This window comes from Xiphophorus couchianus, chromosome 4 (genome assembly GCF_001444195.1).
Source record: "Xiphophorus couchianus chromosome 4, X_couchianus-1.0, whole genome shotgun sequence".
In the NCBI taxonomy this organism is placed as follows: Eukaryota; Metazoa; Chordata; class Actinopteri; order Cyprinodontiformes; family Poeciliidae; genus Xiphophorus; species Xiphophorus couchianus.
Window position 1 is genome coordinate 7,868,070 of NC_040231.1, and position 12,378 is coordinate 7,880,447.

The 12,378-nt window shown below is 39.4% G+C and overlaps 1 protein-coding gene across 1 annotated transcript; it reads left to right on the top strand.

Moving 5' to 3' along the window:
* Positions 1-8,564: 8,564 nt before the first annotated feature.
* irx3a (iroquois homeobox 3a) lies at positions 8,565-11,951 on the top strand. Its single transcript, XM_028015193.1, has 2 exons — positions 8,565-9,095; positions 9,606-11,951. The coding sequence occupies exons 1-2, from the start codon at positions 8,877-8,879 to the stop codon at positions 10,671-10,673; spliced, it is 1,287 nt and encodes a 428-aa protein (XP_027870994.1). The 5' UTR covers positions 8,565-8,876; the 3' UTR covers positions 10,674-11,951.
* The last annotated feature ends 427 nt before the right edge of the window (positions 11,952-12,378 follow it).

A 12,378-nucleotide genomic window follows, 5' to 3' on the forward strand; every position in this document is an offset into this window, starting at 1 on the left:
AAAAAGTATTTAAAAAAATTTTAAAGTTAATGATTAAGGCTTTATAAAAGACAATAAAAATCTGTGATCCACTTGTGTTGACTAAAATCAAACCTGCTAGTGCCATAAGAACTGGAATCATACTCAGAGTTTAGGAGAAAACTAAAAGTCGGAGTATCAAAGAAAATGACAGAAACACAAAGATTAGCAGATCTAAACACAGAGCTACTGAGATGTGGAGCAGAGGGCCCTCAGAGAGCTGATAAGAGTGGGCGTGGGCGATGATGAGGCCCACTCATGGGTGCATTGTTCTCCTAAAAGGGGCGGATCTCCCCTGCGTTGGTGGTTATGAAGCAGCAATAGAGGTGCAGGGAGAGGGTAATCGTTATTGGCTGTGACAGCAGTGACCTGACAGCTGGGTCCAGTCTTGCTCCAGTACTTGTTGTACAACAGATCAGACTCAGACACACGCATACACACATTCACTCACACACACACACAGTGCAGGCACAGACACTTATGCCGGCTATTGACCTTGTGCAGGGGCTTGTATGCATCTATGCTCAAATTGAACCCAATACAGTAAAGTATACGTATTTATGACATTTTTTATTACAATCTTATTTAATCTCACAAAATTGTTTTTTAGTTAAGATGTGAGCTCATTCCCCAATGCAGCTTTATGTCTAGCACTTGCATTGGAAACAACACTCCAGAGGTATTCCCCACATACCACGTTTTTATGTATCAAATATATATATATATTTTTTACATACAAAATTTATGTAGTAGTCTGGCTTTTATCAGTTTGTTCCAAATTCAAGAAAAACTACTGTACATAAGAAACAAGAGCACTTCTTAAGAAAGGAAAAATCAATAGCTGCTTTTCTATTGAATTTAGGATTTAAACCACAGGCTTTAAGTCTTCTTAAGCACAACAACATGTTTTGTAAAAACATCTTCAGATTGAGTCAAATTATTGTAATAGATTTTTTAAAGACATTTAAACCTAACTTCACCACAGAGATTCATTTTTTCTCTAAATAGGAAGCAAAATCTGTCATAACCTTGTAGTTATTCCATGGTGACTAAATCATATTTAAATCCTGACGAGAACAAAGAGGAAAGTTCTGCTACGCTTAGTAAATAATTAATAAGAAAATGCTAATTATGACTCACAGACAAATGAGATGAGGTTTTTTTTTCACTGGGGTAATATTAGGTTGCTGCTGTTGTAATATTATGACATTGCAGGGTTTATTGACAGATACAAGCAACATGTAACATTGTTTCATAATGTAAACGATGTTGTTATTTTTATGGCTCAACCTAAGAGATCACATCTATGTATTTCTGAAATCACTATATCTTCATGTATCATAGCGATTAGATTCCAGAATCTGTTGATTTCCAACACAAACAAACCAAAGCGGTAAGCACCTGAATCCAAAGGCACAGTGAAAATCTGTCTATATTTTTTATTTATTATTTGTGTAATTTAATACTTTCACTAACCTCTTTTACTCTGATTAGATATTCAGAAAATATTGATAATTACAAACTCTGGATATAAAAACTGACCATGTGAAAACCAATTGAAAAATTTAAAATTAATGTTTTAGAAGTAGATGAAAAAACATTTAAAGCAAATGTTTTACTTTCTGAAGTCAGGACACATTTGTTTTTTTCATCTGATGTAAATGATGACATCAGCTCAACATTAGTGTGACTTAATACGGGCTAGCCAGTGTTTCCAGGCCAAAGAGTCAGTACAGGCTCTTCTCAAGCTATCCATCTTTGATTAGACATGGTGACTGTAAGCTCATGAAAATATTCAGTTACATGGCTGCTAATGTCCAGATTTTTAAGCTATCTTTGGCATTGTTGTCATTAGCATGTACTTGCCTAGTATTCCCCCTGCAAAGTCCAGGCCTCTACACACATGAGAAAACTCATATCCCATGTTGGTGCAGCTGCCTGGCCTCCAGTCTCAAACCAGCAGAAGCAACAGCTGAACGGACGAAGGTTTTGTCGTGCTTCATAAAAGCAAAAAAATAAAAATAAAAAATGCTGGAAAACTGATATTAGAGTGTCTACACTTGAGATTTCAGCCAGGGAAAAGGGCTGAAAACTGACTGGATGAAATCTATAAGAATGCTTTCATTCACTATCCAGCTATACTAACGTAAGGTTGTTGAACTAATTTGTCTCGATCTATAAAAAAATATCAAAAGGATTAATTCTTCACCTTTGCAATGATTGACCTTTATTGCACATTTAAAGAAAAAAAAAGCATATCTGTATATGTATTTTATTCTTTTATTTTAGAATTTGTAATTTTTTAGAAGTCAGAAGAAAGGGATTTTTACTGCTTAATTTATAGTTACTACTTTACTGTCACCTACTTCAGTCTAAGAGTGGTAAGTACAAAGGAAGATTTCTAAGATCAGTGTTAAGTCTTGACCCAACAGAGTTCATAACCAGAACCAGCACACTAAAACAAGAAAAGGTGTTTTACTGGTTCAGAATTCAGCTGCTTCACTACTTAATGATCCAGGAGGCTGCAGGAGTGTTGTTCCGAAACTTTATCTTGACTTGACTGATGGGGAAATATCAGCACAAACAGCTGTTTAAATAAATGGGAAAGTTACTAAAGGCAGGCTGGCTGTTCTGGCCCAGATTATCCAACAGCTGAATGGTTCCTCACTTTTGATTTGGTACCAGTCCGGTTAGAAGAAAGGGAAGGGAAACATTTAAAGAGAGGTACTGAGTCACAAAAACACATCATACGTCAATGATGTGGAGCAAAACAAAACAAAATCTCACAGGAAAGTTACTCAAAAGACATAAATTCAAAACAGTGTACAATGCAAATGGAAATATGCGTGATAACCAAATCTTCTGACAGGGTGATTAGTCTGTTCTCTGAGTCAGTCTGGCAAAGCCTTAAAAAATATTTCAGTGTTAGTTCAAAACGCAGGCATGAGCTTACCTGGGTGACATCTTGGGGACTGATTAACCAATCAGAATGTGAGATAACCTGTCGTATTATGAGAGAAACATCTCACTGGTCATCTAATGAAAAATAGAATGAATTATGTTTTTGGAAAACCATCAAAAAGAACTCTGTAAGTACCAAAAGTGGCAAAGATGGAGTACTGCAGCCAAAATAGCTGACTCATGACAAAGGCTGTTTTCCTATTTTAACCATTTTAAAATGTTATAATTTAATTGTATAAAAGACAGCTTCACATTCAGGGTTTAACTGCCTCAATGATCAACATTTAAAGGTATAGTTAATAATAGATTGCTTCAAAGATTTCTCAATTTTTAAATGATCAAACAAGGTTAAAGTCCAGCAGTGCTTTTTTTTTAAGGGACCTGGAAAGATTGTGTCAGTAAAAGGTCAAATTTGAGGTGTTTGTGTGAACTGCAGTCATTTGTCTGTTACAATGAGGTTTTGCTATTGTGCAAATCAAAGAATAATAGTTTTGTGAAGCAAAAGTGCCAATCTGGGGAAAACAGAAACAAGAAGATTAATGGTAAACTATAGAGATAAAACATGGTTTCTGAAGTTTGTCTAAGAAAATATAGAGAATTAAAACAGACAATAAGAAAGGCATTATCAGCTGAAATAAATTCTCTCACAGGCTTTTTCTTAGCTCGTTGTTGGTCATTAACCATTATGGAAGACATAATGAAACAAATTCTGCAGACATATCCTGTAGTATTATATTTTTATAAACATCATTTGAATTGCCAGAGGCAAAAGATCATCTGCCCATGTCATCAGCTTCCTATCATGCCAGGGGCAATGTTAAGCCACGTTTCCACTTGATGTGAAATGTTAATTCCTTTCAAATAAACAGGCCAGCAAAGTTAATTTCCATCATGTTTAGAATGTTACACGGAGAATAAATCATTGACCACAAGTACAAACATCCGAGGCAATTACTGCATTCAAGATTTATCTGAGGAAACATTGTCAATCTAAACCTCAGTAGCAAATATTTATAATTTAAATGAAATTGGAACATCTGAATATTTGGGGATAATAAAGAAGTATTTTAGGAATTGCATCACTCTTGCTATATCCAGAAAGTTCTCTAGTGCCACCACCTCGTAGTTTCTGTCTCCCTCTGTTTGCCTTTCCCTCTCCTCCCTCCCTCTTCTTTCCTTTCTCCTGCCGTCACCTCACAAAGAGCCTGGCAGCATCAAGCCAGCTTGCATTTTAATTTGGCCCTGAAGTTACTTATTTCATTATCGATCATCCGTAATGCTGAATCAATGTTCATCTTGTTACGTGGGCCATACCCGTGTAATACAGTGATAGTGGGGGCCCAGAGTTACTCATTCCCTTTACAAAGTGACTTTACCGTAAAATCAATGCCTTGTGTTACTGATACAGGGGGAAACTGAAGCAAATGGAGTGAAAGGGAATGGACAGCGAGGAAGCAAATTGGAGAAAAGGTACAACTCACCTTCAAAGCATGCATTCCTAGTTAGTGTGGACATTATGTTCCCTTAAGCCTGGGATTCATCACCAAAGTGCAGTGCAAGTGTTTTTTAATGCCTAACGCAGTACATAATGTGATGAAATTTCAGTTTAACTGCTTTTACATTGATAGGACAGCAGACTTTGTCTGTGCTGCAGGCTTATTTATACTAAAATAACCCTGAGTTATCCTAGTTAAATATTTTGATTCTGCATAAATACCTGCCAGGAGAGATGTTTTTACAACAAATACAGAGGGCATGCTTCACATCACACAATAAAATCATAAAAGCATTTTTGGTTGAATCATTAAAAAAACTGCCAGATTAAAACAGACATTAAGGGCAATTATTTAGTGGGCTAATGGAAAGAAAAACAAATCCACAACAGGTATAAATATTATAAGTTTTAAGTCAGTTTTTTCTTAGATTTTTTAAAATTCTTCTTCGTGTATCTTATGTATCTGTACATGCAGTATTTCAATTAAAATGCACATTTTACAAAATGTATATGCCTGGCGAGAGCTCTGCAAGATCTGAATCTAAAATGGGATCCGTGCAGCTTGTACGCCTGAATTTAGTAGTTGCCTGCACCCCAAAGTTAACAAGTTATTGTGAAACACTTGCAAGGTAATGCATTAATTCACACTTTGATCTGCCGTCATAACCCAACTTAATAAGTTGCAGTCCATTGACTATTAATTTGTTTCCAAATGGTGCGAGCACAAGGAAAGGGTTCCAAAATGCTCTACTTTTCCACTAATGCAAATCAAACTTGGGCTATCTATTTAACATGCATGATTGGTTGGTGTAATGTAATTAAAAATCCTGCTCTTTAAATTATGCCAACAGTGAAAAAAATTAAACTTTAAATGTATTTTCAAAGTACACTTGCTTCTGCTGCTAAGAACAATTAATTTCCAGAAACTAATTCATTTATTGGATTAAGCCTCTGTTCTTTAAACACCGCCAGATTTATGGGCCCTTTATTTAACCCTAATGGGACATGAGTTTCAAAAGAGCATATTTGGAGATTGAATGTGTTGCACAGTTACTTTTTTAGGTTACCAACAGATTTAGGTTTGAACCCACTGAGGAACATTCCTCATAGAACAACAGCAGCTCACAATAATGAGTTTGAAATCAGGAGGGTTGGGCACTTTTGTGAATTATTCCCAAACTTTTTAGTTGCTGTTTTTTGTTTCCAGAAAAGCTTGCATATTTGGCATCAGCCGACCATTAGCTTTTGTTTATACTGGAAGTTATTTGTGTAATTTAAAGCTATTATTTCCATGTGTATCCATTAAGTGTAATTAATTACAATTCATTTTAAATTTTTTCTTTCCTTTTAATATTTAACTGTAAAGATGATCGGCAAGGGCTCTTTTAAAATCGATTTTGGGATAAGAGTTATGTTCTGTTCCCCTCTCCCTCCCAGTGTGTCACCGAGGCATTATGGAAAAGATCCAAATGTGTAATTTGAAGTGTCTCTGTTTGAAGCCTTTGATCTCGCCTGTTTTTGCAGAGCGCCTCGGCTCATCATTTGCGACGTGTCGCTGGTGCCCTGAGTATTGCATAAGGAACTACTGTTGAGCGATAGGCCGTGTATGTTTGCTTATGAGAATGTGAAATTGTGTCATCTGCATAATTACCGTCGAAGAGCTCTCGACAAAACAGCCCTCAAGTCACTCGCGTGTGATTGCCCTCTTTTTCTTTTCTTTTTTTTTTTTACAGCTGCAAATTAAATTGGCTCCTGCACACTAACATTTTGAAAAAGTAAATAAATAAAATGTATTATTATTATTATTATTATTATTATTAGGCAGTGGCTTTCGGGGCAGCCCAGCACATGCTTACTGTTTACCAAGGCTCAGAGGGTTGCAACATCTTAATGCTTTTATGGCAGCGCCAGTTTCCCGGGACAGTGTGAAAGTGTTAACTTACTGCGTGATGTGTTTGATTGGGGGCAATAAATCAGACAGAAGTCTCTAGTCTGGATGGGTGGGGCGGTGGGTTAGGAGGGGGGATAGCCGGGTGGTGAAGGTGGAAGTTCTGAGCTACGCCGGTCCCGGAGATGAGACACGTGCCCATCCGGACTAGAGGCGCTGCTCAGCGGACATAAAACAGGCAGACACCTCGCTGGACTCCCACACTCTCACTTCGAGCAGCCACGTGGGCTCTCGCTCTCTCTTCTCTTTCTGTCTCTCTCTCTCTCTCTCTCTCTTTCTGAAATACATACACACACATACGCACACACACATTTTTTTGTGTTGTTTTTTTTACCTTCTTAAACTTCCTCTGCATCTAAAAGTCACATCTCCCGCACAGCCCCTCTTCTCCCCCCACTGACCCGTTCAGTTTTGCGGATCGATGCAACACGGGCGTGAGCGCGCGCCTGCGTGTGCCCCTGCTATTGACTGCTACGTAGTGATTACTATTCCGGTCGCATGGCACCAGCAAGCCGCTGTAATTAATAACCCCATAATCCGGGTTGGGTATAGCCTATGTCGGCAAGGAACACACACACACACGCATTTAAACATACACACACATTCAGGGCAGAGTTTTACAGAAACAAGGCGTATCCTTATGGGTAGCCCCACAGTAGAAATTATAGCTGCCATTATCCCTCCCAGACAATGATAACTATCTGCTTCAAAAGAAGATTAAAGGTTTATACAAGTTCAGAGTTCTTGGGAAAAAAAACATTATCAGACCAGAACTGAGATTGATGGGATTTCATCACGCCGTCAATAAGGCATTAAGACTTAAAGCATATTTAAATGGGGTGCCTGGGGGATAATATTACTAGTAGCATAATAACAATAATAAAAACAACTGAACTTCTGGGTTTGAATGGCGAATGATTAACGAAACAGATGCTGGTAGCTACCAAAGTCGGCTCGAAATGCGATTATGCTTGTCCCGAATACACACTTTTCTATATTGATTCACGGAATTCCAATTTTGACTCCCTTGTTTAGTTTTAATCCGCATTATTTACACGAAAGAAACAGGTTGCATCAAAATTACTTAATGGATGTTTAAGGATGAAGGGCTTTTTTTCTTTTTCTTTTTTCAAAAAGAATAAACAGGCGTGCAATTTAAAATTAGTAAATATTTCGTGCGTGATTTTTTTCTTGCAAATTATTTATTATTATTATTATTATTATTATTATTATTATTACAGTTTTCTTATCTTTAATTCTGTTTATGTTTATTCTCAGAATAAACATCTCTCCAGCCCAATTCACTAAATTGTGCATCCATCTGGTTTTCAATTTTCTTTTACTTTGCACTTTGCCTTCATTAGCGGCTTAATGCGCCCCATCAGTGGCGTCTTCCCCCTTTGATACCAAGGGGTTACACGCGACCCCTTTTGATGTCTTGAATTAAAAGAAGTACTCCGACTCTGCTCCCTCTCCATGAGTCCAAACAGCAGCCCCAAACCGGTGCAGAAGAGCGCGGCTCTTACCCAACGATCAAGCCTTAAATAAATACATTTATTTTAAAGTGCGACAAACATCATTTTGCACATGAATTCATTATTAAAGACAAAGGTTTCTGCCTGTGATTTACTTTGGAACATAGCATACACGTTAGGATGTTTGTGAACTTTCATAAAAAGAGGAAAAAGCGCGTTTTAAATTCAAATTTAAAAACAGACTGAATTCAAAGCGGGAGGAATTTTTAGTTTCGACGAGCAGCTTTCAGTTTTATCGAAAGAAAAGTTTGCATATATGTTAGAAACACAAAGCAAACAAATAAACAATAAAGATCACCAGCCAAGTTAATCATAGTGCTCAGGACCTTTGTTCATGTGGTCAAAATATCTGAATAACTTTTTTAAAAGTCTGTAGTTTGACAAACACTAAATGAAATAGATTGGCGAGCCATAAAATGAGATTTGAAGCCCCATTCAAAAAACAGCTCCCGACATTAGTGCATTTATCCGAAGGAGAGAAAGAGGGAGGGAGGAGAGGGAGGAGAGAGAGGGTGAAGAAGAGAGAGAGAGAGAGAGAAAGAGAGAGAGAGAGCGAAAGAGCGCTGTTTGGCGTGTGGTTTGTACCAGAGGGGTGAGATTTGAGAAATAGGAGGGGCTTCTAAACGACTAGAAATGTCAATCTGAGCAAGGGAGTCCCAATAATCTGAAGCAATCTGTAAGGACCTGACCTTAGTCCATCCAGATCAATAGGGAAGTGAGAGTAGAAAGAAGACGAAGAGGAGGAAGAAACAAGGGGCGCAACCGGGATCGTTTACAGTGGCTGTTCCCGAGGAAATATAGACTTCCAAAGCCTGGCACCTTTTGTTGCTCACATGTTCACACTGTAAAAGTGGATACCGAGGCAAGTCCGTTGCTTTGCGAGGCTGCAGAAGACTCTTCCTCCCCGCTTCCTATCAACATGTCTTTCCCTCAGCTGGGATATCAGTACATCCGACCGATATACCCGCCGGAGCGCCAAGGGATCGCCGGCAGCGCCCGGGCCGGGACGGAGCTGAGTCCGTCCGGCGCACTTTCCAACGTCCTCTCCAGCATGTACGGATCTCCTTTCGCCGCAGCCGCGCAGGGCTACGGAGCCTTTCTACCTTACTCCAACGATATATCAATTTTCAATCAATTGGTGAGTGTCTAACTCTATGTATTGAGTTGTCTCTCAACTTTTACGCGGAGAAACTTCTTGGCCGTATTTAGAGGCAGAACTTTTGCAGCGCCGGGTTGAACTTTGTGGCTTGGAAATTTAGTTAAAAAGTTTTTTTTTTTGTTTGTTTTGTTTTGGGTTTTTTTACAAAGTGAAACATTAACAAAATCTTGTTTGAGATTATTCTTAGCTCCACTTTTCTGAAGTTGATTAAAGCGCGTTAGAAAAGTGAAAAATGTGGTGGAAGTGCACAGCTAATTAATTAATGAGAAATATTTTAAATAATTACACTCGCATTTATTTTCGTACATGCATATGGAGCAATTTGAAAAATGTAAATAAATAAATAAATGAATAAACAAACTAAAACTGAAAACATATAAAACCCTACTTTGTTTCTACCTTTAATAAGAACCTGCAGTTTTAGCCTATTGCTGTAAATAAACACTTCACATGGCGATTCAGCTCATGAATCCCTCTTTGTCTCTTTAGGGCGCCCAGTATGATCTGAAAGACGGCCACGGTGTCCAGCACCCAGGGTTCGCTCCCCCTCACCCTGCTTTTTACCCATATGGCCAGTATCAGTTCGGTGACCCGTCCAGACCCAAAAACGCCACCAGGGAGAGTACCAGCACTCTGAAGGCCTGGCTCAGCGAGCACCGCAAGAACCCTTACCCAACCAAGGGCGAGAAGATCATGCTGGCCATTATCACCAAGATGACCCTCACCCAGGTGTCCACCTGGTTCGCCAACGCCAGGAGGCGGCTAAAGAAGGAGAACAAGATGACCTGGACCCCCCGGAACCGCACCGATGAAGAAGGGAATGTTTACACCAGCGACCATGAGGGGGAGGAGGGGGACAAGAGGGAGGATGAGGAGGAGATTGACCTGGAGAACATCGACACGGAAAATATTGAGAGCAAGGACGACTTGGACGACCAGGACGACCTTCACTCGGACATAAAACTAGACGGAAGGAGTGACTCTGAGATTTCGGACGGTTATGAGGATTTACAAGGGCCGGATCAAAGGTTTCTGAAGGCTGTGGGGAAGGAGGCCAAGGAGGCGCAGAGAGGTGGAGAGCTCTTCCACGGCCACCATCACCACCACCCATCTTTGGACATCAAGGCGTCCCAACCAAACGCAGAACAGCTCAAACTCAACCAGGTGTCCGTCAGCTCTCCACCTTCAGAGAACAACCCGGCCCCGGCCCAGAAACCAAAGATCTGGTCCCTGGCAGAGACGGCTACGGCCCCCGACAATCCGCGCAAGTCGCCGCAGGTGAACGGCAGCGGCTCAGCAGCGACGGGAGGAGGGACGGCCACCCAGACCATCCTCGGCCCGCACAGACTAATCTCTTCCTGTCCCGTTGGGAAAATCCAGAACTGGACGAACCGAGCGTTCTCGGCGCACCAGCTGGCTTTACTGAACTCCAATCATTATCTGGGACTGGCGAACCAGGCCACCGCCACCAGCCTGGCACTGTACAGCAGCAGGCAAACGGAGGACAAGAGTCATAGTTCAGAGACTCCAGTCACAGGTACATGTCCCCGGCACTGAGACCCGCATGTAGAGAAAAAAAAACTAAACTCCAGAGACACTATTGGCCATTTCCTGTCATTCATTTCTTTAATTTTAGATCTCCCTTTGCCTTTTTCTCTCTCTGTCCAGGCCACACAGATGATCAGTGTTAAAGTGTTACAGCTAGGAGCAGACAGTGTTTGTATGTGTGTGTATGAAAGATAAATTGTTGTGAAAAAGCCCTTTACCCTTTTATAAAAAAAAGGAAACGAAAGCATTTAAGAAAAAGTAATAAATATTAAATTTGTTTAAAAAACAACAACAAAAAACTTCCAAAATTCGTCATTACATTGATTCACATGTGCAAGAGAGTTTTTTTTTGTTGTTGTTCTTTCAAGGCGAATAATTTTCTAACAAAAGTCAAAGTGGGTTGTGATAACAGGCAGTAAAATTAGCGCAATTTCATGTTAATTTTCTGTCCCGCAGTTGAAGATCTAGTGCCTTTGGATGCAAAGAAAACGGCAGATCAAACAGACGGAAGGCTGTCTGGTTTTGACAGTTTAGATTTTTTTTTTTTTAATTTTGATGCCATCTCATTCTTTTCTTTTGTACTGCTTCTTTTGTTTCTAATGCCATATTTATCCAAATGAGCTTTGATTCTTAAAATTTCATTCATCCCCGTGTGTAAGTGTGTGTGTGTGTGTGTGTGAGAGAGAGAGAGTGTGTGTGCACCGCTTGTGTTATTCCGTGAAGGCCTCTCTTTACACTCACTTGTTTTGGTCATGCAAATGAGCTCAATGCAAATTCATTTCAAGCTCCGTTTTTTTTTTCTTTCATTTTTTTTTTGAAAGACAATTGTCTTTTTTATCACTTTATGTTTTAACTCTTCACAAGCCCTTATTGTTTATTTTCTCCTCCCCTGCACTGCATTTTTTATTTAGCTTTTACCCCTGTGTATTTCATTTTTAAAGCTTCAGGACCGACTTAAAACAGCGATGGTTCCCGGCTCCTTTCCCCCCCTTCCCTCTTCTTCTCATCTCTTAATTTGAAATCGAGTATGGAATGTAAAATAAGAATAAAAGATCTCTGTATAGCCTACTTACATTGTAAGCATGTCCCGTGTAAAACTGCTAATGTAATAATGTATGAACCTGTAGTCTGTGAGCTTTTTTCCCCCCCTTTTCTTTTTGTAAGTTCTGTGAGGATTTGATGTTATAATTTTTTGTATATAAAGTTAAGAATATGTACATACTTGTGAACCAAATTGTACAAGAAAGTCTATATTTTTGGCTAATAAATGAACTGCTGCAACTTAAAGAAGAAAAAAAAATGTTTTTCTTCATTTTTTTTCTGTTTCAGTTGAAGGTATTTTGACAGCTGATTTTGATGATGCAGGTGGTGCAGAGCAGCTTGAAGTACACCGCGTTGGGTTTGTGAGGGTGTGTGTGTGAGAGTGTGTGTTAGTGGACAGCCTGGGGCACAGACTTCATCCTCCGTGGCAGTGATAAGTAAATATTCGAGAGGGATTTATCACACTTTTATAGCGGAGGGACTTAAGGCTAATTAGCCAGCACTGCGGCATACATTTGGATATTAATGTTGTGGGATTATCCTCACATACAGGCGCAGCGCTCATATTAAAAAGCCTAATTCTTTCATTAATTTTCGCTGGAAATTGTGCTTTTTGAAATAGACTAAAGGTAATGAATGGCTGTTTGAGCATCACTGGTTCAGTCGATCCTGA

What these genes read in the sequence shown, in the direction of transcription:
- irx3a (XM_028015193.1), top strand. Translation starts at nt 8,877, where the DNA reads ATGTCTTTCCCTCAGCTGGGATATCAGTACATCCGACCGATATACCCG. An exon ending in TATCAATTTTCAATCAATTG is followed by an intron (nt 9,096 to 9,605) that starts GTGAGTGTCTAA and finishes TTGTCTCTTTAG; the next exon opens with GGCGCCCAGTATGATCTGAA.